Here is a 21,233-nt window from a genome sequence, read left to right as displayed (position 1 = left end):
GCGCGTTGCGTTATGATCGCAGTTTTTTTTTTTTTTTTTTACATTGTGTGAATAATAATAACAATTTGTGGTCAATGCTCTTGCCGAGTGAAAAACACACTCATGTACGGGAGAGGGAACTCGTGTTATTATATAGTAGCAATAAATAATAATAATAATAATAATAATAATAATAATAAATAATAAATAATAATAATAATAATAATAATAGTAACGAAGGGAAAAAAGGCGATATATTATTATAATATTATACACACCGCGCACACGCACTCGTTCCGCCGCTTTTCTGTTCGGTCACCGTTGTCGTGCACGCACCTATAAACGTACGTAATTTTATCACCACGACGAGACCAATAAATTGGTCAAGCAAATTTTTCGGACCATCGGAACGCGCGTACAAGTATATAATTTACAGACTTCGCAATCCAAGCACATACGGTTATTTCTTTTCGCTATATTATTGGCCCGCAGATCGAGCTCATCCAGTACCTACCCAGTAAAGTGTATAATATTGTTTTTACTGTTGTTGAAAATGATACATTACGTCAGAATTTTATATTATCACAATGTTGTAAATTGTAATGGCACCGATGTTCCTGTATTAAACATTACAAATATCTTTATGCGAAGAAAAGATTTATTGAAATTTGAAACACATATTATATGACTGTGTTCTTGAGTTTCTAGATACAAAAAGCTTATTTATGATAGATATGGACACTGATAACATACATAGGAGCTCTTTAAAATACCCGAGGGTATTTTACAAACAACAATTTTATTGTTCTAAGTACCAGTCATTGTTCTGTGACTAGAATGGATTGACCTTTCAGTTAGTTTAAAGTACATCATGAATATAATTTAATATGATAATTCTGAAGGTTGAAAAATCCACAGTATAGTAAATTACAGGATCAAACTTAAATGAATTTAATGCAAAATAATGTATGAAATATGAGAATATTGCAGAAAAATCAATTAATTTATGCAACAAATACAAATGTCCCATATATGTATCAATATTTATGTGTTTTATAGTTAACAATAATATATAATAATTCATATAATATCCATTTAAAATTATAATTCTCATTATACAATGAACATTAGGTATACCTATAGTAAGTAGGTATATACATTATACACAGATACACGTTATACCCCAATTAAATAATTCATTTCGTAGGTAGCCTAAATGATCATTTCTTTTATTAATAATCAAATAAAAACGATGGTCAATCACTTAGAAATCAATGTGAGTAAATATTTTCCAATAAAAAACGGAACTAGGTTGAAATGTTAGGTTTACGTTTTGAAATCTATCAATGAAATACCTGTATTATAATCTCATAAGTTATCTAACCTTATGTCTATATTAATAATAGATCAAAAACAAATATTAAAAGTATTTTGAAATAATAAACCCACGGGACTAGAAATATATTTTGTACGGGTTTATATAGAGATACGTACATTTTGTTTAATAGCCCATTACATATTATACTTAAACTATATTATATATTATTATAAAAATTCAGCTAAACCAGTCAATGGCACACGTAGAGTATTATTTAAACGATAATAATTATAATTTTGATACAATTTCTGAATGAAACTGGTCAATGCTAAATGATCTCATAACGTTGATAATTCCTATAATATACAGGTATAGGTAGTAATATAATGACTATATACGGGGTTATTACGACATGAAAATTACGAAATCTATTATCTTACCTCTATTTGGTTTATTTAGATAAGTATTAGGTACCAGCAGTGTTACAAATTATACTGTTCAGGGATATTTTTATTCTGTGGTATTAAAGTTACTCCATTTACCAGCAATACGTTTCACTTATCAATACCAGTATATAGGTACCTACCTACGGTACATTATCAAAACTAGTTTCTATTTACCTATTCTTATATCTTTGCAATAAGGTTTTATAATAATTTCCACCTCCAGATGCATCATGCATTCATGTTTTTGTCGACGACCAATCATTGATGTATAATGTGATTATGTTATTATTACTTTTTAACAACAAATAAAAAATATTTAGAAAGTGTTAAGCTGAGCCGTTGTTTTTTCATGCATAATTTTATAATATCACAATAATGTTATTCGTGCTTGGGACACATAATTTCGTCTGTTTATACAATATACACAATACGAAGCATCATTTGTTTCACATAGTTTAAGTGACTATTGTAGAAAACGATCGAACATTATGTTATATATTATACCAAAACGCTCGTAAAATATAATAATGGAAACTACGCTACAATAGAGAAAATCAATGTTTGTTGTAGGGAAATCAACTGAGGATCGTGTCGAACCACTCGACACCATAATATTATACCTACAACACTGCACAGATTCAAATTGTCAAAACTGTCGAGAGCGCGATTAACGTCGACAATCGTTCGGCAGCCTCTAAACCGTAAAATATCGATGGGTAAATGTTTTCTAAAAAAAATTAACAATATTCGCCCGAGAGACAGCGTTTCCCTCGAACAATTCAATAACATATTATGGTAATATTACAATAATGTACTGTTTACGAGCTAGGTATGTACCAGATAATATATATATACGCAATATGTCGTATACGACGCGGTCTCGCGGTGGTATAAACTATAGAGTGATACCGTACTAGCCGACCATCGTTCGTGTACAAAAGTCGAAGAAGTGTGTGTCGGCAGTGCAATATAATAATATATCTGTCGGGATCGAGGTGCGAAAATCACGAATGTGCAACCGACGTGTGTGTCCGCCGCGAAGTGCCGCTGCGCAACCTTCAGTCGCAGCAGTCGGTCGGTCGGTCGGTCGGTCGGTGGTCGGTCGACTACTATATTTTAATGGTTTTCATAGAATCCTAGCTATGGGTGCCCCGAGGACGCGCGCGGTGGGGCTGACCGAAATCTAAACGACTTATATTAATCGATTTTTGCATTATACTATAACATTGTATTGTATATAGGCACACGCAACTATTTTGTATTATAGAAAAAATAAAACGAACGGCGATATAATATGCACTATTATGTCCGTTATATTATATATTATGGTCAGGCTTAACAGTTTTATCGCGTCGGATGATTTGCTAAATAACCAATCGAACGACAACACTTTGCCAATTTCTTCACGTTCGAATTCAATATCGATTCAAACTTCAAATTCATACTATATTAGCCATATAGTACCAACTAACTACCTATATATTATGCACAGTTACATAATTGCAGCTGTATCTGTTAGAAGTCAACAAACCTTGGGGCCACTATTAAAGTACTTGGTTGGAAATCTACCACGAGAGCAAAAGAGCTAATCTGATTATTGCAGTAAAAAGTTTGAATCGTGAAAAATTATTAATTTTTTAGCACAAAACTGTTTCACATCTACAAAATATTATCGCTGGACATTTATCAAGCAGTTTAGTAAAATATGTCATGCCTATCATCTATAAATACAACTTGGTAGTTTTAGTATTAAGAAACTATATTAACTTCCTATACCTATATCTACCTGCATATTATTACTTAACAAATAATAAACCGTTTTAAATGTTTACGTATTATGTGCGAATGTGCGTAACGTTTCAATATTATACTAAATAATGGAAACAAAAATAATATGAATGAATTATTTAATGATTTAAAAGATGTGAAAAATGAATTATTAAAACAAAAGTTAACGACCTTTAAGGATAAATGACCATGAAATCATATACACGAATACAAATTATAAAAGAAAAATCGAATTACATAACAATTTAATATTGATAATAAATTATATGTGTTTTTTTTAATAAATAAAATCTTAATCGGTTAACCAAGATTAAATCATACTTATTAGTTATTGGTATTAAAAAAAAAATCCCATTGACATTTTTATTTGTACTTTATTATTCTCTCCAAAGCTGTCAAACTATAATCTAAAAATTTTCTGTTAGATCTTGATAAAGAATTATTTTAATTCCATACAGTTAATTGAATGTGTAGTAAGTTCTAGAAAAGTCTGGTAACATATTTCAAGGACAACTTCTCGAAGGTCGATAGTCAGATTTCTTACCACATTTTGAATTATTCCCATTTAATGTGATTTTAATATGTATTATAATATTATTAGTCAAAACAATAATCGTGTTGGAACTTTTTCAAAATTATTTTAGGTTACACATCTAAAAATGTAAGACGTGTACAAAATTTAATTTTAACAGGAGCATCTGGCTACAGTGACAATTGTGGGAATGAGCACTTGTACTCGTTTAAATAATTTATACTTAAAATGTTTCTATTAGGTACGGACAACTTTCAAATAGCTATAAAATGATAAGAACCAGTTTAAACATTTAAAAAGGTTAATTAAATATAATAATTTGTTTGTATCATGCGCATGAGTAATAATATATTATATTATGGTCACAGGATGGCATTTTCGAAGTATATACCTACCGACTGTTTTGTTATAACGTTTGAAAAAACGTGTACAATATTGAAGCTTTGCTATATAGGTTAGGGGAAGTAATATCATTGAGAGATCAAGTACATTACGATAAAATTACACGGTAGGTATAAATGGTTATTGCAATGATTCAGGAACACTATTGCTCATTATAGTGTCTCGAATAACCGATATCCGCGTAACTACTGTATAATACCAGATATACCTAGGTATACGACGCGGATCTATAATAACGAAATGAAACAACAATTATATTACAACGATATTATATTATTGCTGTTGCTAACCAACTAAACCCGAACAGAACAGTTGCAATAGGTACGCGTGCGCGCGCGCATGTACAGATATTATAATATAGTGCAATTAAAAACAAATATAGGCAAGTTTGTGCGTCGTGATTTGAAAATCTATTTTTTCCCAAGGTTGCTTTTCCTTTCACCCGAAATGCACGACGTGCACAATATTCGCAAATGTATAACAAAATGCGTGTGCGATATATGTAGGTACCGATGGCTAAAAAAATGACCGAAGGATTATTATTAATTTGAACCGTTCGGACAGCGCGGCGGCGGCGGCGGCGGCGGCGGTAATCGCATGTCATAATATTTTTTCGCAAACGGACGATATCAAATAGGTGTAATATTATTACACTATAGTAATAATATATAGGTCGGACACGAACAGTATAATATGGACTTGGGCACTTGGCACTTATAATGATAATACAATACCCGTTACACTAACATAATACGGCGCGCACGGGATTCAAATTCGACCTGAATACTAAAATTATCGATTATATATTTATGTATAATGGATGTATACCTGATATTACGCTCGATGTTTGTGCGTTGATATTAAGACATTTAATAGTCGCCTGCAGTGAAAGCAAAATGCTTTCGATAACAACACTTGCGTTGGTAAACATTAATCGTATATATATATATAATATATTATATTGGTGCGTACGAGCATGTCTATATTTCGTTAGGTTATTATATTATATTTTATATGGACGAGAAAAAACGTACAAAAATAAAACGTGTGCACTTTGAAACGAACGAGCGAATTAATAAGAATGGACAATTATTATTCTATCGGAAGCTATATATAATAGGTATTATAATAAATATATATAACAATGCGATGATTGTAATTAAACAAACGGTTTACGGATATTATAATAATTATTACACTGTATCGTGGTAATGTAATAACAATAATATGGTTACTACGTGTGCAGTACATATTATATTGATATATAATATTATTATGTATACCGGGCTGTTATGCGGCAAAGGAAAAAGACTTTCACTGTCCGGCGCGACCCATACCTATTATAGATAATATCATATTAAATCGTTATATTATCATTGAATTATATTCTAAAACGAAATAAAATAATAATAATGATAAAAAGCCGAGCGCTTAATATGACGTGTGTGCAACACGGCGGCGGCGGCGGCGGCCAAGACGTCCATTTGCCGTTTTCGGGCATAATATACGCATTGCGTCATTTCCAGAGGCTCCGCGGACTATAATAATGTGTGGCACGGACAATACGATCCTTTTTACGATTATTTATATATGGACGATGCGTAGTCTTAACGTCGGTCCATCGTTGCCACTAAATATTAATACTCGGCGGCTGGCAAAGCCCTCCCCCCCCCAAGTGCCTGACAATTGCGCCCCGAATACTTAATGCAACGCAGAGGAAACGGTATAGGCACGCCGACGAAACGGGCACGAGCGACTTTCACGTTATGATTAGCGATGATTAATAATATTATTCCACAGTCGTCCGAGAGGTTTTTTTCCGGCCACGGTTTAGCCCGACATTTTTTATTCAACAATACGATATGGTAGCTGGTATAGGTGCATGCCGAATAAAAGTCACAATAAAGAATTGGCCGTCGGGAAATGTGTGCAACCGTGTACCATCCCGATAATCGCGGCGCCTGAGTCATAACAATATTATAAATTATATAGATAGGTATTGTAATGGGTAGTACCTATTGTCGAGAGGGCATATTAATATTATATACACACCGCATAGCTACGTACTATAATAGCATACTGTAATATTCGGGTTCCAATAACGCGGTCCAAATGTCTAATTTCTCAAATGTAATAATATAATAATATATATTATAAACCCATTACCTGATAACATTATAAAAACGCAATTGTGTCTACTGCGGACGAGTATGCCAATAACTTGATGATGCTGTAAGATATATTGTGAGAACTATAAATATGTTTGTACAATGTATAGATATTTAAAAATTATTTATATTTTTTATAACGTGAAATGTCCATTATCATAACATTATACAGTAATTTGAATTTAATTTAACTATTATATTCTAGAACAACAATACATATGGGGCTATTTGTGTCAGAATCGTTACATACTATTAGTAAAAACTATTTCATCCCATCATTATTATTATATTAAACTTGCGTAAAACATGTTCTATATTATTTTGTATCACGCGGCGTACCTATATATACTTATAGCCTATAGGTGTACCATCTCTGTGTTTCAATGTTAAAACCCGTCGTAAAACGTTTAACAATATAATATACAATCTATACATAAAATAATAATAATATACACTATTGCTTCCCAAATCAATACAATGTTTTCAACATGCATTCCTGTATTATTTGTTGGTGAGCTCATCTTAATAATATACGCATTAGGCACTATTGGTAGCCGGTCGTAGGTACACGGTTTTCCAGTTTTGTCTTCCGTTTTTTCATTCCGAAACCGGTTTTTTAACGTTCAGTATACGTATTTTTCGTAAAATAATACAATATATATATATATATATATATATGCTTACCCGTGTATATATAGGTACCATATATATATATATTATTTATATTATATTATGTAGTGTGTACCGTGTACATATAAAATAAATATATAATACTTTTTTTCCACTTATTGTGCGCGTATACATATACATTTTATTTATTTTATGTCTTTTTATTTCGTATAGTATCTTTCTTTCAGGGTCAACCGATGGCCACACAAGGAATATAACTATCAACAACAATAACATTCATATGGCTCACCGGACGTTATCGATTCATCGTTTTGACCTAAGCTTTGTGTTTGTTTTCAAAAAGTAAATCCTCCCAATAATATCAGCACATCGATATAGTGGGGGTAGTATAGTTGTATTATTCGAACACGACGTACTTATGTTGATATATACACAGGCGATTTAAATCTACCCATATGGCATATTATGCATTGAACTGTACGAGAACAAAGTAGAAGTATTTTAACTATGTTGTCGAATGTGTAGGTACCACGATTTAAAATAGTGATAACTATAGTAAGTTACTATCTCAAATCGTGATGTGTACTCAATATTATAATTTACTTGTCTGTTAATATTAATAGCTGATCTACCCCTTGGGAAAAATCTGTAGCCTAATTATAAGCGACAATTAATAGCAACGCATAAAAACAAAACTACCCAGACAGATCCCACACCTATCACATTCACTCGACGTGACAACGCGTGTTTTAATATAGGTTTACTAATAAGCAACACGAAACAAAATGTTCAGTAAAAAAAATAATGAGATTCTCGTCGCAACCAAGACGAATTATGCGGCTAACGGTGGTTAGATGTACATAATGATCGTTTGAGGCGAAAGGTGGAATACAAAAAGTGTACTGAAACCTAAAATAAAATACTGCGGAGAATATTTTTAATTCTTCTGTATAGATCCGTTAAAAGACCCCAGAGTCCGACCCGCGAATAACGTCTGGTACACATACACGGGTTTTCGTATATGCGGCTATGAAAACATTTTTAATCGATCACACCCGCAACCGGATGATGATCGATAGAAAAAAAAATTGTCACACTCGCACGCTGAATGCTGTACTATAGGTGTAATACATGGCGTCGTTACTGCTGGCGTATCCAGATATCCTCGTCGGCCGTCGGTCGCGTGTCAACTGGGTTAAGTGGTCGCCGCGTAAATGGACTATGGTGCGAATAGTAAGAATTGACGTAAGCTGTGTAGGCGTACACGATATATTATGTGTACGCATTGCACGTAGTAGGTAGGTATACTTGCATATAGGAGTACACCTACCTATGTAGAATAGTGGTCTTTGCTATTATTACATATTATAGTCACCGGCGTCTCTATAATATATGTACAGGTACATGCGGTGCACGCGTACCACCGCCGTGACGATTTGGGCGTTTTGTCCATTATACAACACAATAATAATATTATAACGCCGTGGTCCTGAAACTGGCCGCGTACCTACGTGGGAAGAACAATGTCCAAGTAGCACTTTGGATCTGTTGATTTTTCTCTTTTCGATATTGTATTCCCCGCACACGGGTATGATATATAATCGACATGATAATACAATAACATTTACGATATAGGTACCCATTTTTACGGATGCGTTGCGCAGTGGCCGCTGCGATAGGTAACAATATTGTAGTATTATAGACACACACACATACTTGTTATAGTACCATAGTATCCTGTACGTGTACGATATAATATTATACTGGCTACATAAATTTTTTTATAATTTTATAAACGTACCTATTATTTATTTTTTTCTAACGCACGTGTTAACATAACAGTAATTGTGCAACTTCTAGACGCATGGTCTACAGTCAACACGCTGCAGATAGACCGGCGGCCGATACGTGAATGTGTCAACCTCCTTTCTCTCGGGGCAAGAGAATAATAATAATAATAATAATATAATGATAATAATAACAACGCGACACACGACAAGAGTAGGAAAAATAATTACGGCCCCCACGTGACTTAATTAAAAATCATTATGTTATTACTTATTATATATACCTACAAGTTTATGTATTACAAATGTATATTATACGGCGGTAGACAAGTACGCCTCCTTCTCATCACCTTTCCGTCTCATGGAAATTCGGCTTACGAAATAGTGTTCCCATAAAAAATTGCACACAACAAATTGGTCTCTGGCCTCCAAAAGCCCGAAAACTCAAACAATATTTTATACGCATGTAAATATATAACGTGAAATGTATATAGTGCATACGCAATCACTACACAAATAGTATCACAAAAAATGACAAATGTGTACGTTTATGTGGGTATCTACCAGTTGGGTATACTATTACAGTAGACTACCCCGATCTGTCGTCTCATAGCTATTCCGAGTAACCACCGCAGCCAACACAAATGCTATTGATAGAAATGAAAAAAAAAATTAAATAAATAAATTATCATAATTTATAGCCGCATTGAGATAATTATACGCTGTTGGCATAATATTGTTTTTAGCCGTAGTATAATATAATATTATAAGACGGTGACGCCTTCGACAAAATATAATATAACACGCGTGAAAAACTACGTATATACCAGCTAATTACCTATAGCTACGAGAAATCTACATAATATTTTCTATGTAATATTACCTAACAAGAGTTTTTTTTTTTCGTCTCGCAATCTCTTAGTATAATACAATATACTAAGGTATATAATATATTAGTATAGACATAATAATTATAATAGTACCTATATATCAATACATAATACATATTACATGTATAGCTAGGTATTATAATAGTACTATGAATCGATAAAGTATATGTTATATTCGGTAGGAAGTATTGTATTGTATTATACTGTTATTAGGTACTTTATTAAACCAGTGATGAAAATGGTTACAGCTTCTCATCGCCTACGTGTAATAGCTATATTGTTATTTATTAGTTTAGCACGCTGGTTTTCGGAATTTTGGAAAATTAAGCGTAAAAACACGACAGGCATGGTCAGGGTCGTATGCAAGGTGGCTACAGGCTGAAGCACCCCCCTCCCCACCACTGACCGTATTATTAATAGTATCATTATATTTATCAAGTTTGAACTGGAGTCAATTATCAAGCAAGGGGATAAATTTAGATACGTCTTAACGGATTAGTTATATCCAACATGAACAAAAAAAAAAAGGGACAATGGATACAGCTCTGCAGTCTGCTGTGCAGAAGGTGTCAAAAGTACCTACCTACTGATAATTTTAAATTTTGACCTTCCAAAAGTATCAACTAGATCCAATATTCACTACCAAAATCCTCCATCGAAGTTGATGATCAGAGTATTTTTTCTACTATAGAAAAGTTTAGAAGTTGAAAATTGTATACAACGCACTTAAATACCCCGCCAAAACGTCTGAAATTATTAAACTGGACGTAGGACAAAATCAAAATCAAATTGTAATTATTAATTTTCAAGCCACCCCCTCCATTGAAAAGTCGTTCGAAACGCTACTGGGCATGATTATTATATCATAACCGTTCTCGGCGCATGACGCTAGATATCGTCAAGATAAAAACACTCACTATTTTTTTTAATAGTTTAGTTTCCGAACAATATTGTGTATAAACGTATATTTATAATTAATTTTGTTTTTACAATACCTATAACAATGAATATAGATAGTTATTGGAATTGTTTTTGTTATTTTTTTTGTCAATATAACGTCCCATAATATTCGCGCTACTGACCGCACCTCACGTCGAGCATATTAAACGCACTTCCTGTCAATATACAATGACGGTTGATTGAACTGTCAGGTTGCCAACACATTTACCTTTACGAAACACGTATGCACTTTACGCAATTCGATTCCTAGTACTTAAAATAAAATATACACTTCACCAGGTATCGATGAATACAATAATAATTATGTAATAATTATAACGAATAATAATTCGTCAAATAACCCACTACGATTTTTTTTTCCATAATGATAAATTCTGGAAATATTTTATAATATGTACAATGTAGATCGTATGCAACTAAGTCCATTTTAGCAATCGTTATCAAATTTAATAGAACATTGAATACACGAGCATAGTTCAATTCTTGTTGTATTTACGTTGAAAACTGTAATACATATTAACCATTAACGAGGTTTCGCAACATTGTGATCGTTGTTAGAGGACCACACCCTTTGTGAATACGAATGTTTTAAAATTTATTATTAAAATTAATTGATGCATAGGCACATAAATACTGCACTAGGTAACTGATCGAGAAAGCAATTCATTCGAGTGCCATGCTACGATATATATTAACCGCTTTCTATTTAATTATGGAACACTATACCTATCACATACCGGTGGCGTTAATTTTCACTTTTCAGCATAATACACAGAATTATAATATAAAACAGTGTAATAAGACACTTATGCAATATAATGTCCCTCAGGAGTAGGTAATTAATATGCGCGAGATTCATATACTCGGAGACTTAAACGTCAGTACCTATATGATGATATTATTATCACATATTTTGCACATGACTATTTTTTGTTGTTGTCATATGTACCTAAGTTATTTGAAGAAAAACATTGTTGGGCATTTATCTGACCCTTAGGGCTTATATTATTATAATACTATTATACATAAAATTACCATTTTTATTTGTCAAAATCCAAATGGGAGTGCTGCCACTCGGTCACTGTTGTTCGCGCACAAACCGCCCGGAACACATTTACGATTGCGTGGTGTGTGTATACAATGTATAGATACGTATGTATCTATATTTATTCGTGTAAGTATTAAAATAAACAAAATAGAAAAATACACAAAACAAATTCGAATTCTCAAATGGAAAGACAAGTCAGAATCGCGTTGTGTCTAGATTGTAACTGACATCGGACAACGCGTCTTTGCCGGAGGTTTGATCGGTGTGTACGCTACGACTATACGCTACGAAAACGAGGACGCCGGACACTTGTCCTTTCTATTTTCCCCTCTCTCACCCTTCGATATGCGGCACAAGACAGACCACCACCTTGGCGGGAATCGATATCTCAGAACAGTTCATAAATGGAGTAGAATTTTTTTTTTTTGAAAAAGTAACTCTCAAATCGTGTACCAATATGTATACAATCAGTGTTGCATTATGTAACCGATGTTATTACCGCTTTATCATCATATGTATTTGGAGAAAACCGCTTTCCCCTCGGATGAATATGTATACAGAAAATTATTGTGAGTGGCTTAGTCCCATATAAAATTTAATTCACGAACATAACTACGAAAATAATAGTGTGTGTTTCCTAGTCAATCATTATCTCAAAAAGTGTTGTCAGTGTTGACGTTCATGAAAATATTATTTTATGTAAGTAATTTGAAGTCAATACTTATAAGGCAACGGTTTTGAAAAATAAATATTTTTATCGTTATTATTTTTAAATTTAAATTTTTTTTAATTACAAAATACAAATTAAATTTCATATTCTGAATCAGAATACTTTTTGATTGAACTTCAAAATGAGTAGATATTGGATATCTAAATAAGTTTTTAGTATTTAAATTTTAGATGTGTGGAGTGGTGTAGCACAGCAGGGGTAACCCACACAAAGTTGGACTCTCCGCTCAAACTTTAAATAGGTACTGATAAGTAATAACTATTAATTAACTACTCGTTCAAAATGTGTCTTTTATGTATCGAAATACTCAGAAAACTTTACTACTTAGAAATACGAATTATTTTTTATAAATGTTATTAATTAAATTATTTTTATGTTGATTCCGAAATTACTTAAAAAATTTTTTAATCATTTGTTTAAAAACTATTAACTAATACTCTATAATGAGTCATTATTTTAACTGTGTATACTTTAGTTTTTAATTTACTTATAGTTTTCGGCTTACATTATGTTCATAACATCATATATGTATTTACTGGAGCCTAATATGTGATTAATTGTGAATACATTTCGACCACATGTTATAAATACTAAATTTAGTACTAAATCTAAATTTAAGTACTAAATACTAAATTCTACCACATAATAAAATATATAGTTCAGGATTAATGTATATTAATTTGTCCTTTGATGATAGGTAGTTTAACACTCACTGTTAATCATTATAATTGAATGAAGTTTAATAAATCATAGACCATAGTTATAAACTGCATTTTGTAACCATTGAAAATCCGTTAACACGTACAATTATAAATAACATTAAATTTATTTGCTATATTATATAAATCTATACTTACTTACCTACTAATAATGAATAAATAATAACTAGGGCTCGGATTTATATGTATTTATATAACCAAAGTATGTATTTATACAACAAAAATATGTACATACATATGTGCTAAAGAATTCAAAATATGTATTATTAAAAAAAAAAAATAATAATAATAATTAATAATAGGCCTAATAAAATGTAATAAAAAATTTATATTTATCTAACTGTATTGATTACAATTAATAACATTAATTTTTAAATTTTTGAATCCAAAAGATTGTCGTTATTCTCGTGAAATTTTTATAATAATTAATAATAAAATAAAATATAATAAAATTTTTTTATTTATTTAGTTATCTAATTATCTTGATTACAGTTATAATAATAACATGCACTTTAAAATTTTCGAATTCAAAAGATCGTCGATATAATATAAAGTCATGATAACCTTTCAATAATTCTGAACTCTGAAGAAAAGACATTAAAACAGTATAATTGTCTAAATATGTGAAAAAAAATTGAATAGTTGTGAAATATGTTATAACATGTATTTATGACAAAATATGTAAACATATGTAAAATCAAATATATCTCGTTTTATCAAAAATCTTGTGAAACAAATTTATCACTTGCCGAAATTAGTTTATCATGTCGCAGAGAAAATATGTATTTGCATATAAGTCCGAGCCCTAGTAATAACTGTACAATCAAAAATCTATACCTATAGGTAAATAATATGTAAGTAATTGTAATATTATAACTTGAAACGATAATACACGACGATGTGACACTGCTCACTGGGCACTAATAACTTGTCAATCAATTAAATTTGCAAGTATTAGTAATTTAAAATTTATAACTTATAACTGACTCAATTCGATAGTTTTTAAAATGTTTTATAGATAATCAAATAACCATATAGAAATATAAACCATTTCTATACGACGGAATCGTATTTTTAATTATCATTTATACACATGAACAATATAGGTACATCGCCGATGTATCTATGGAAAGTTAAATGACTCTAAATTTGTATTGGAGACCAAATTATACGATAATAACAGATATTACACAACGATTAAGATAAATTACCATGTATGATCGACCAGACCACATAAAAGTAGGAACCTATTATACATTGTATAATGTTAGTTATAACTTATTACAACCAACCGATAATTCATTTAAATTTAAAATTAACTAATTATCTAATTATTGTATATCATATTATACTTTGACCCCCATTACAAATGAAAAGTCTCTAAGCTTTCTATATAAACAAAATAATAATAAAATATATTGAGAACTACGAAGTTCTTAAATAAACTTTGTAAGTGTAAACGACTTATATATTACTTATATATACCAGACACCAGTACAATATTTATAAAACTTACTAAAAATGAGCACTCTTTTTTGACGTATTAATCAGTTGTGATTAAATTTCGCAAACATTGTTTCAAAAAAAAATAATTTTGGTATAACAGTTTCTTAAATTAAAACCTATGAAATGGATAGGTTTCAGATTTATCTCGAGCTGCATCCAAAGTCTGATACACGCCTAATGCCATAATGGTGTAGGTTATAATTATTACAATTATTTAGATCATGCACAATAAATAAAAAGTTATATACAATTATAATGATTTACTTGTGCTGCGGGTTTGTGCCAACATTTACATATTTACATAATTATTATATTATGCATCAAATTAACGCATAATAATATTATGTTTCACTCATGAATTTTATCATACTTATTATTTATAGTATTACGAGTAAGTTTACTTGCCAGATAATTGGGTAACAATGTCTAACACTCGGGTACATTCGCGTTGAATACGTCATGGTATGACTATAAAGACTCATAACTACAGAAAAATAAGAACGTTGAACTTCAGTTAATATATTTTTCATTTTAATCTTGTAATAACAATATATTTCGATAAATTGTTAATTGTCATATATTTCGTAATTTAACTTTTTAAGCATATCATTTTATGTTAGAAAAAAGTTTTTAAATCAATAATCTACCAATTTATTTCAAATTATACACCTATAGTACAATGATCAACACATAAAACATTGCTTTATAATGTATATTATATATTTTACCTATACATATATTTACTTAATTTAAAAACAATACCTATCTTAAAAATACATTAACAACAGCTTATATTCTAATAAGGAATTTGTTTAGTGGAATGTATTTAGAGATACCTACCTATAACCTTCTATATTATGAAATGTTTCCCATGCTAATATTATAAAATGTATTTTTTTCTTTTTATAGTATAATTATAACCCATAAATCGGGCTATACATATTACATAATATACAATACTTATAATACACGTATTATAGACAACACTCAATACAAGAGCTCAATTATGAATAAACTGACTGTTTAAAAATAATAATAATGATACAGGAGAAATCTTGTAGAGAAAATTAAAATTTTATTTTCAGTTAATATATATAAGTATTAATTATTAACTAATATAATTTAATTTTAAATGTATTGTATAATTGTTATAACTATTGAATATATAATAGCTATATTATGTTTTCATAATGCCTTTATTGATTTGATCGTAGTTTATTCTGATAGTTTACAATAAATTATTATAATGTTACAGACAGCTATTATTTTAAAATTTCAAATACAACTTAATTGCTTATTACGACCAGTCTATATAAATTTATCAGTCTAAGCAATACATAAATATTACAGACGTATTTTATAATGAATAATGATTATTGGGTGTATAACAATTAACAGTATTGTACCTAGTTAAACAATTTACGATGGTTATACCTATCTACTTAATAGTAGTTATAGTCCCACGTAATCTTTATATATATAATTCTTCTGTTCATGATTTGTAACTATTTCAACTCCTCCTAAACGGTTGGACTGATTTTGATGAAATTTTTTAGGTATTTGAGTGAGTTCCTGGGTGGGCTTATATAGGACGTTTCGGCGAGCGGACGTTCCGGCTTGGATTATCATATAGACGAAGGACTTTATGTAAATACGAGGGCGTTGCACATTACCCCACAAGTACCTAATCGAAACAATAGGGACAATACCGAAATCTGATTTCGATATTACCCATAGCCCATTACCAAACGGTCCAAATACAAGGTTTATCAAATTGTCCATTCTTATCGAAAATTGTCATTATAAATAATCAGACCAGGTTAGACTTATCAGTTATCAAAAAACCACAATATAAAATACCAATATACCATAGATGACTTTCATTATTGTCTACGAGAAACGTCTAAATCTATATTTTATAAAAATAAAAACCAAATACTATTTGTTTAATTATAATTTGATTTGTTTTCAATGTAAGTCAGTTGTTGTTAATATTTATTACACATTTATTAACTAAATAGTAAATAAACACAGGTTACGGAATTTGATGAATTTGTGCTGTATCACCGGTATCGCTGGTATCGTGCCATTTTTTGGTCAATATATTATATAGCCATAGGCCATGACCATAGCCCATAATATAGATGCGATTATCCTAGAGTAACTGCATGCTATAAACATAATATCTGCAAGTCCTAACCTAGGTGCACCTGAATCAATAGAATTAACTAATACAATATTATATTCTTTATCCTGCAAAATGAAACCAATCGAAGCTGTAATAATGATATGGATAGACAATATTATATTGTTTGGTTGTTTTTTAAAATAGGTACTTACAATAACCAGTAAATATATGAGACGATCATATTGATAATATAATTTATACTCTTAATGCAGTGAATGCAACCAATCCAATACTCTAAATTCTACTGTTTAGACTGTGTATAATTTGTAGGTATATATCCTAGGCTTTATATAATTGCAGGAAATTCACTGGTATAATTTTAATATTTTTTGTATTTGATTGGATATAATTGAACAATTTTATCATTGATGGCATGTAGGTATCGTATGTATCAGGTTTTTATTGGACACATCTATACGACCGTATGTCTATATCCCACTGCTATAACAGGTTTCGACCTCCCAGTATGTCAAATATCAGTACGTATAATAGTTGTGGTTTCGACCGGTTTATTTTCATAATAACATTTTACATAACCTCATCAACCTGGAAAATGGATACATATTTCCTTTATAGTATAATATTATATCTATAGGTATCGCATACATGGTATAATTCTTTCAAAAGCTAAAACTCAGTATTTAGTCGAATTTATGTGTTTCAAACAAATGTTTTATATAATATTATAGTTAAAAGTTCAAACAACGCTATAATAAAAAAAATGGTTTTCAATCAAGTTGCGTTTCCCTTGGTTGCTTATTTTATATTAGGTATTTATTTAGGAATTTTTACTAAGTAGGTACAATAAATAAATGTAATCTGATATGGAAATAATGGTACACTTTTGGTAAAAACGGGCATTGGTGAAAAAAGGTACCTACGCATTTTGTGGAAACGTTTAGGCCCATTTTTATATTGTTGATTTGGAAGCGACAGAGATTGCATGATTACTGACAGTTGTGATACTGTAGTCCACTACAACTGATTTTATGGTTGTATGGTTGCTAAATTGTTTGTAATGTAAAATTTGTCATACTGTACATTTAAAATCCATAGTGCTTACTTAATTACCAAATTATGATATACAAAAGTCAAAAATTGTAATTCTATGTACCTAAGTTTAGATGATATAAATCAGGAAAACTTTAATAATAATAATAATAAATTGTTTTCATATGGTATTTTCACTTTTAAAACTGTGTACAGTAATAACGATAGGTTGAGTATTTCTATGACCATATTATTATTATTATTAATAGATTTGAAGACGAAGAAGAAAAAAAGGTACCTTTAGGAATCGGAAGTACCACTGTACATGTAGCTGCTGACGTTAACATTGCGTCAAACCGAATGGCCCAATTCTGCTGGAACTTCGGAAATATCGGGGTTGAAAGTTGTTGAGTTTTATAATAATGACCCTATATAGATATACAAGAAAGCATTAAAATTAAATCATCATCGACGATGGCGAATAATCAAAATAAAGACATCAAATGACACGTGAATCCATTAGTAGTAGGTAGGTACTCGTGTGTTTTTGTATGAAGTGAACTTTGTTATATTCTTGTACCTATAGATTGGTATAAAAACACATATAATACCATATAACATATTATTTGGTATCTATATATTTTTATTATTATTATTGGTGAAGTTCGCTTGATTTCAGCCACTGTTTACAATAGTAGGTCGTCTATGTATAACGGTAGGCGGTATACATTCTATTACATACAGGTACTCCTTAAAAGTAGTTTAACGACGTGACGGCGTACATATTAAAAAGCCTAAATAGTAAATAATAATAATAACATATAAAACAGACCGTGAGAGTGTTTGTTTATTTTTTATAATTCGTGCCATCGTTTGCGTTCACGCAAAACCGGCTTTAGCGGTTTACATACATTATACCTATTATTTTCGTACACCATTTGTCACAATCAATCAAATTATTGCCGGTAATAATAGCGTTTGATGGCCGCTTTACGTTCGTACCACACGTTTGGCGCACGTCGAGTGAGTTCCATCGCCACATTACGGCGGGCGCTGGGTCTCGCTGCTGTACAGTGACGAAAACCGAAACGAAATACTGTTATGGAAGGCCATCGAGAATTGTCAATATCAAACATTATGTGGACACATGATAATATTGTCCACGTTATAATGTGTTATACTGTGTGACGGCTACTGCCAGGAACAATAGAGGCGGCCAACAATATATATATAAATATATTGTAATCTGTACACAGTTAGGCACGGATGTATACGAAAAAGGTTTTTGGCTGAGTATACGAAATGTTAATGTTTCGAGACGGTACCGCCTGCGTAGTGCGAACAGTGACTACAGAAATTTGTTATTGTATTCCCGTCAAAATTACGTCGCGTGTTCAGATGGATGGCAATAGGTTTAACTCGACGAAAAATTGTTAATGCTTCATATGGGACTGTCCCAAAACAATAATATTATTTGAGTACATTAGTATTTAAGTACCTACAATCGTTTTAATAATTGGAATTACAAAACACTATAAACTAAAATAACGCTGTGTTAATTTTTAATTTTGATTATAAATAATTAACTTTTTTTTTTAAATTTATCTGATATTTAAAAATAAATACAATACATTCGATGAAAGATAATAATATGATTTAAACCTAAATGTAACTCAATATAATAAAAGCACTTGGTAAACTACACTACAAAGTATGCATATAAATCTACTTTAAATTTCTTAGGGCCGTTCTTAGTTAAAGTTCACCGACACTTAACCGGCCGAATTCTGTCGGTAGTAAAATCGGTTATCAGTCGGTTAGCGTTTACCGACACTTTACCGGGCATTGCAAGAACGGCCCTTAGTAAAAAATTCATAATAATTAAAAAAAATAATAATAATTAAAATTCATAATCTATTACTTATCTATAGCGTTAACTATGACAACGTCGTCATTGGCGGCGATCGTTGGAAAACCAAAATATGTTATTTATTATAATTTGCAGTTATTTTATCACAAGTCCACAAGTTATTATTTATTAGTGATTACATTATAATATGCACCAAACCATCAAAAACAATGGTTTCAAGTAACCAAAATAAATTACCATACAAATACAATTATTTATTATTACACATAATATATGTTGCCATTAAAGACAACGCCTAAAAATAAAATTATATAACTTATGACAAAGGTGTATTTATAGATATAGCTGATATAGCCTATAGGTAGCCTATAACTTAATGACTAAAATATAATTATTGTATTATTTATGAAATTTTAAAACTTGAACAGAAGCAGTATTTAGTGGTATACCTATAAGCGATATAGCTAGGTATATTTGGTTGAAAATGTATAGAAATTGTTACTAAAGAGTACTAATAATATTTCTTAACAAAATAATATAATTAAAATACTGTAAAACTTATAACTAATACTGTTATCATCAGCTATATTATCCAGATAGTAATTATGAACTCATTAAAATAATACCTACACCAGTTGTACACCACAAATAACTCTAAGCCAACTAAATTGCTGTTAGATTCCTGTAGGCTATAATATCATTGATTTTATAATTTATAATAAATTAAAGTGAAAATTAGGTTAGGTAGGGGTTTATACCGTTTGTATACCGAATTGTATACCAAAATTCGTCGATTGTACTGAAAGCTAAAATAAGTTACAAACGTTTTAAGTTGGGAGTACTGGAGACATTGGACATATATTTTTAATTGCAAGGAATTCAAAAAATAGTTATTCATATTTTGACAATTTTACGCGTTAGTCATACTGCCATAGTAACAAATTATGTCACCATATCAACTAAAAACAGGTGTAATAAAAAAAGCGTTGATAAAAAAGACATGTTATTGTTCATGTAAAAAAAAATTCACAACATTGTAAAACAATACATAACTGCCCTAAGTAGTTTAAATAGTAAAGCTATATAGGCTTATATACAGGGTTGGGAAAGATACTCAAAAAAGTATCATGATACATGCACTTAGTGTATCAAGATACAAGATACAAGATACATGATACTTTTATACTTCCAATCGAATTTTATTAATCATTGAAGGTAAAACGATTATACACATTTCACTATACTGTCTATACATAATAAGTACATAATAATAGCTCTAATA

The 21,233-nt window shown here is 30.6% G+C and overlaps 1 protein-coding gene across 1 annotated transcript in view; it reads right to left on the bottom strand.

The window, feature by feature from the left end:
* The window catches only part of LOC132940946 (probable chitinase 10), a 32,419-nt gene extending 20,191 nt beyond the window's left edge, over window positions 1-12,228 (bottom strand). The window contains exon 1 of the mRNA XM_061008753.1: window positions 11,936-12,228. Within this exon, the coding sequence (XP_060864736.1) occupies window positions 11,936-11,938 (3 nt within the window). The 5' untranslated portion in view covers window positions 11,939-12,228. The remainder of the gene's footprint in view (window positions 1-11,935) is intronic.
* Between the last annotated feature and the right edge of the window lie 9,005 nt (window positions 12,229-21,233).

Source organism: Metopolophium dirhodum, chromosome 3 (genome assembly GCF_019925205.1).
Source record: "Metopolophium dirhodum isolate CAU chromosome 3, ASM1992520v1, whole genome shotgun sequence".
Taxonomy (NCBI): Eukaryota; Metazoa; Arthropoda; class Insecta; order Hemiptera; family Aphididae; genus Metopolophium; species Metopolophium dirhodum.
The sequence above is the reverse complement of the archived record's forward strand: the minus strand, read 5'-3'. Positions and strand labels throughout refer to the sequence as shown.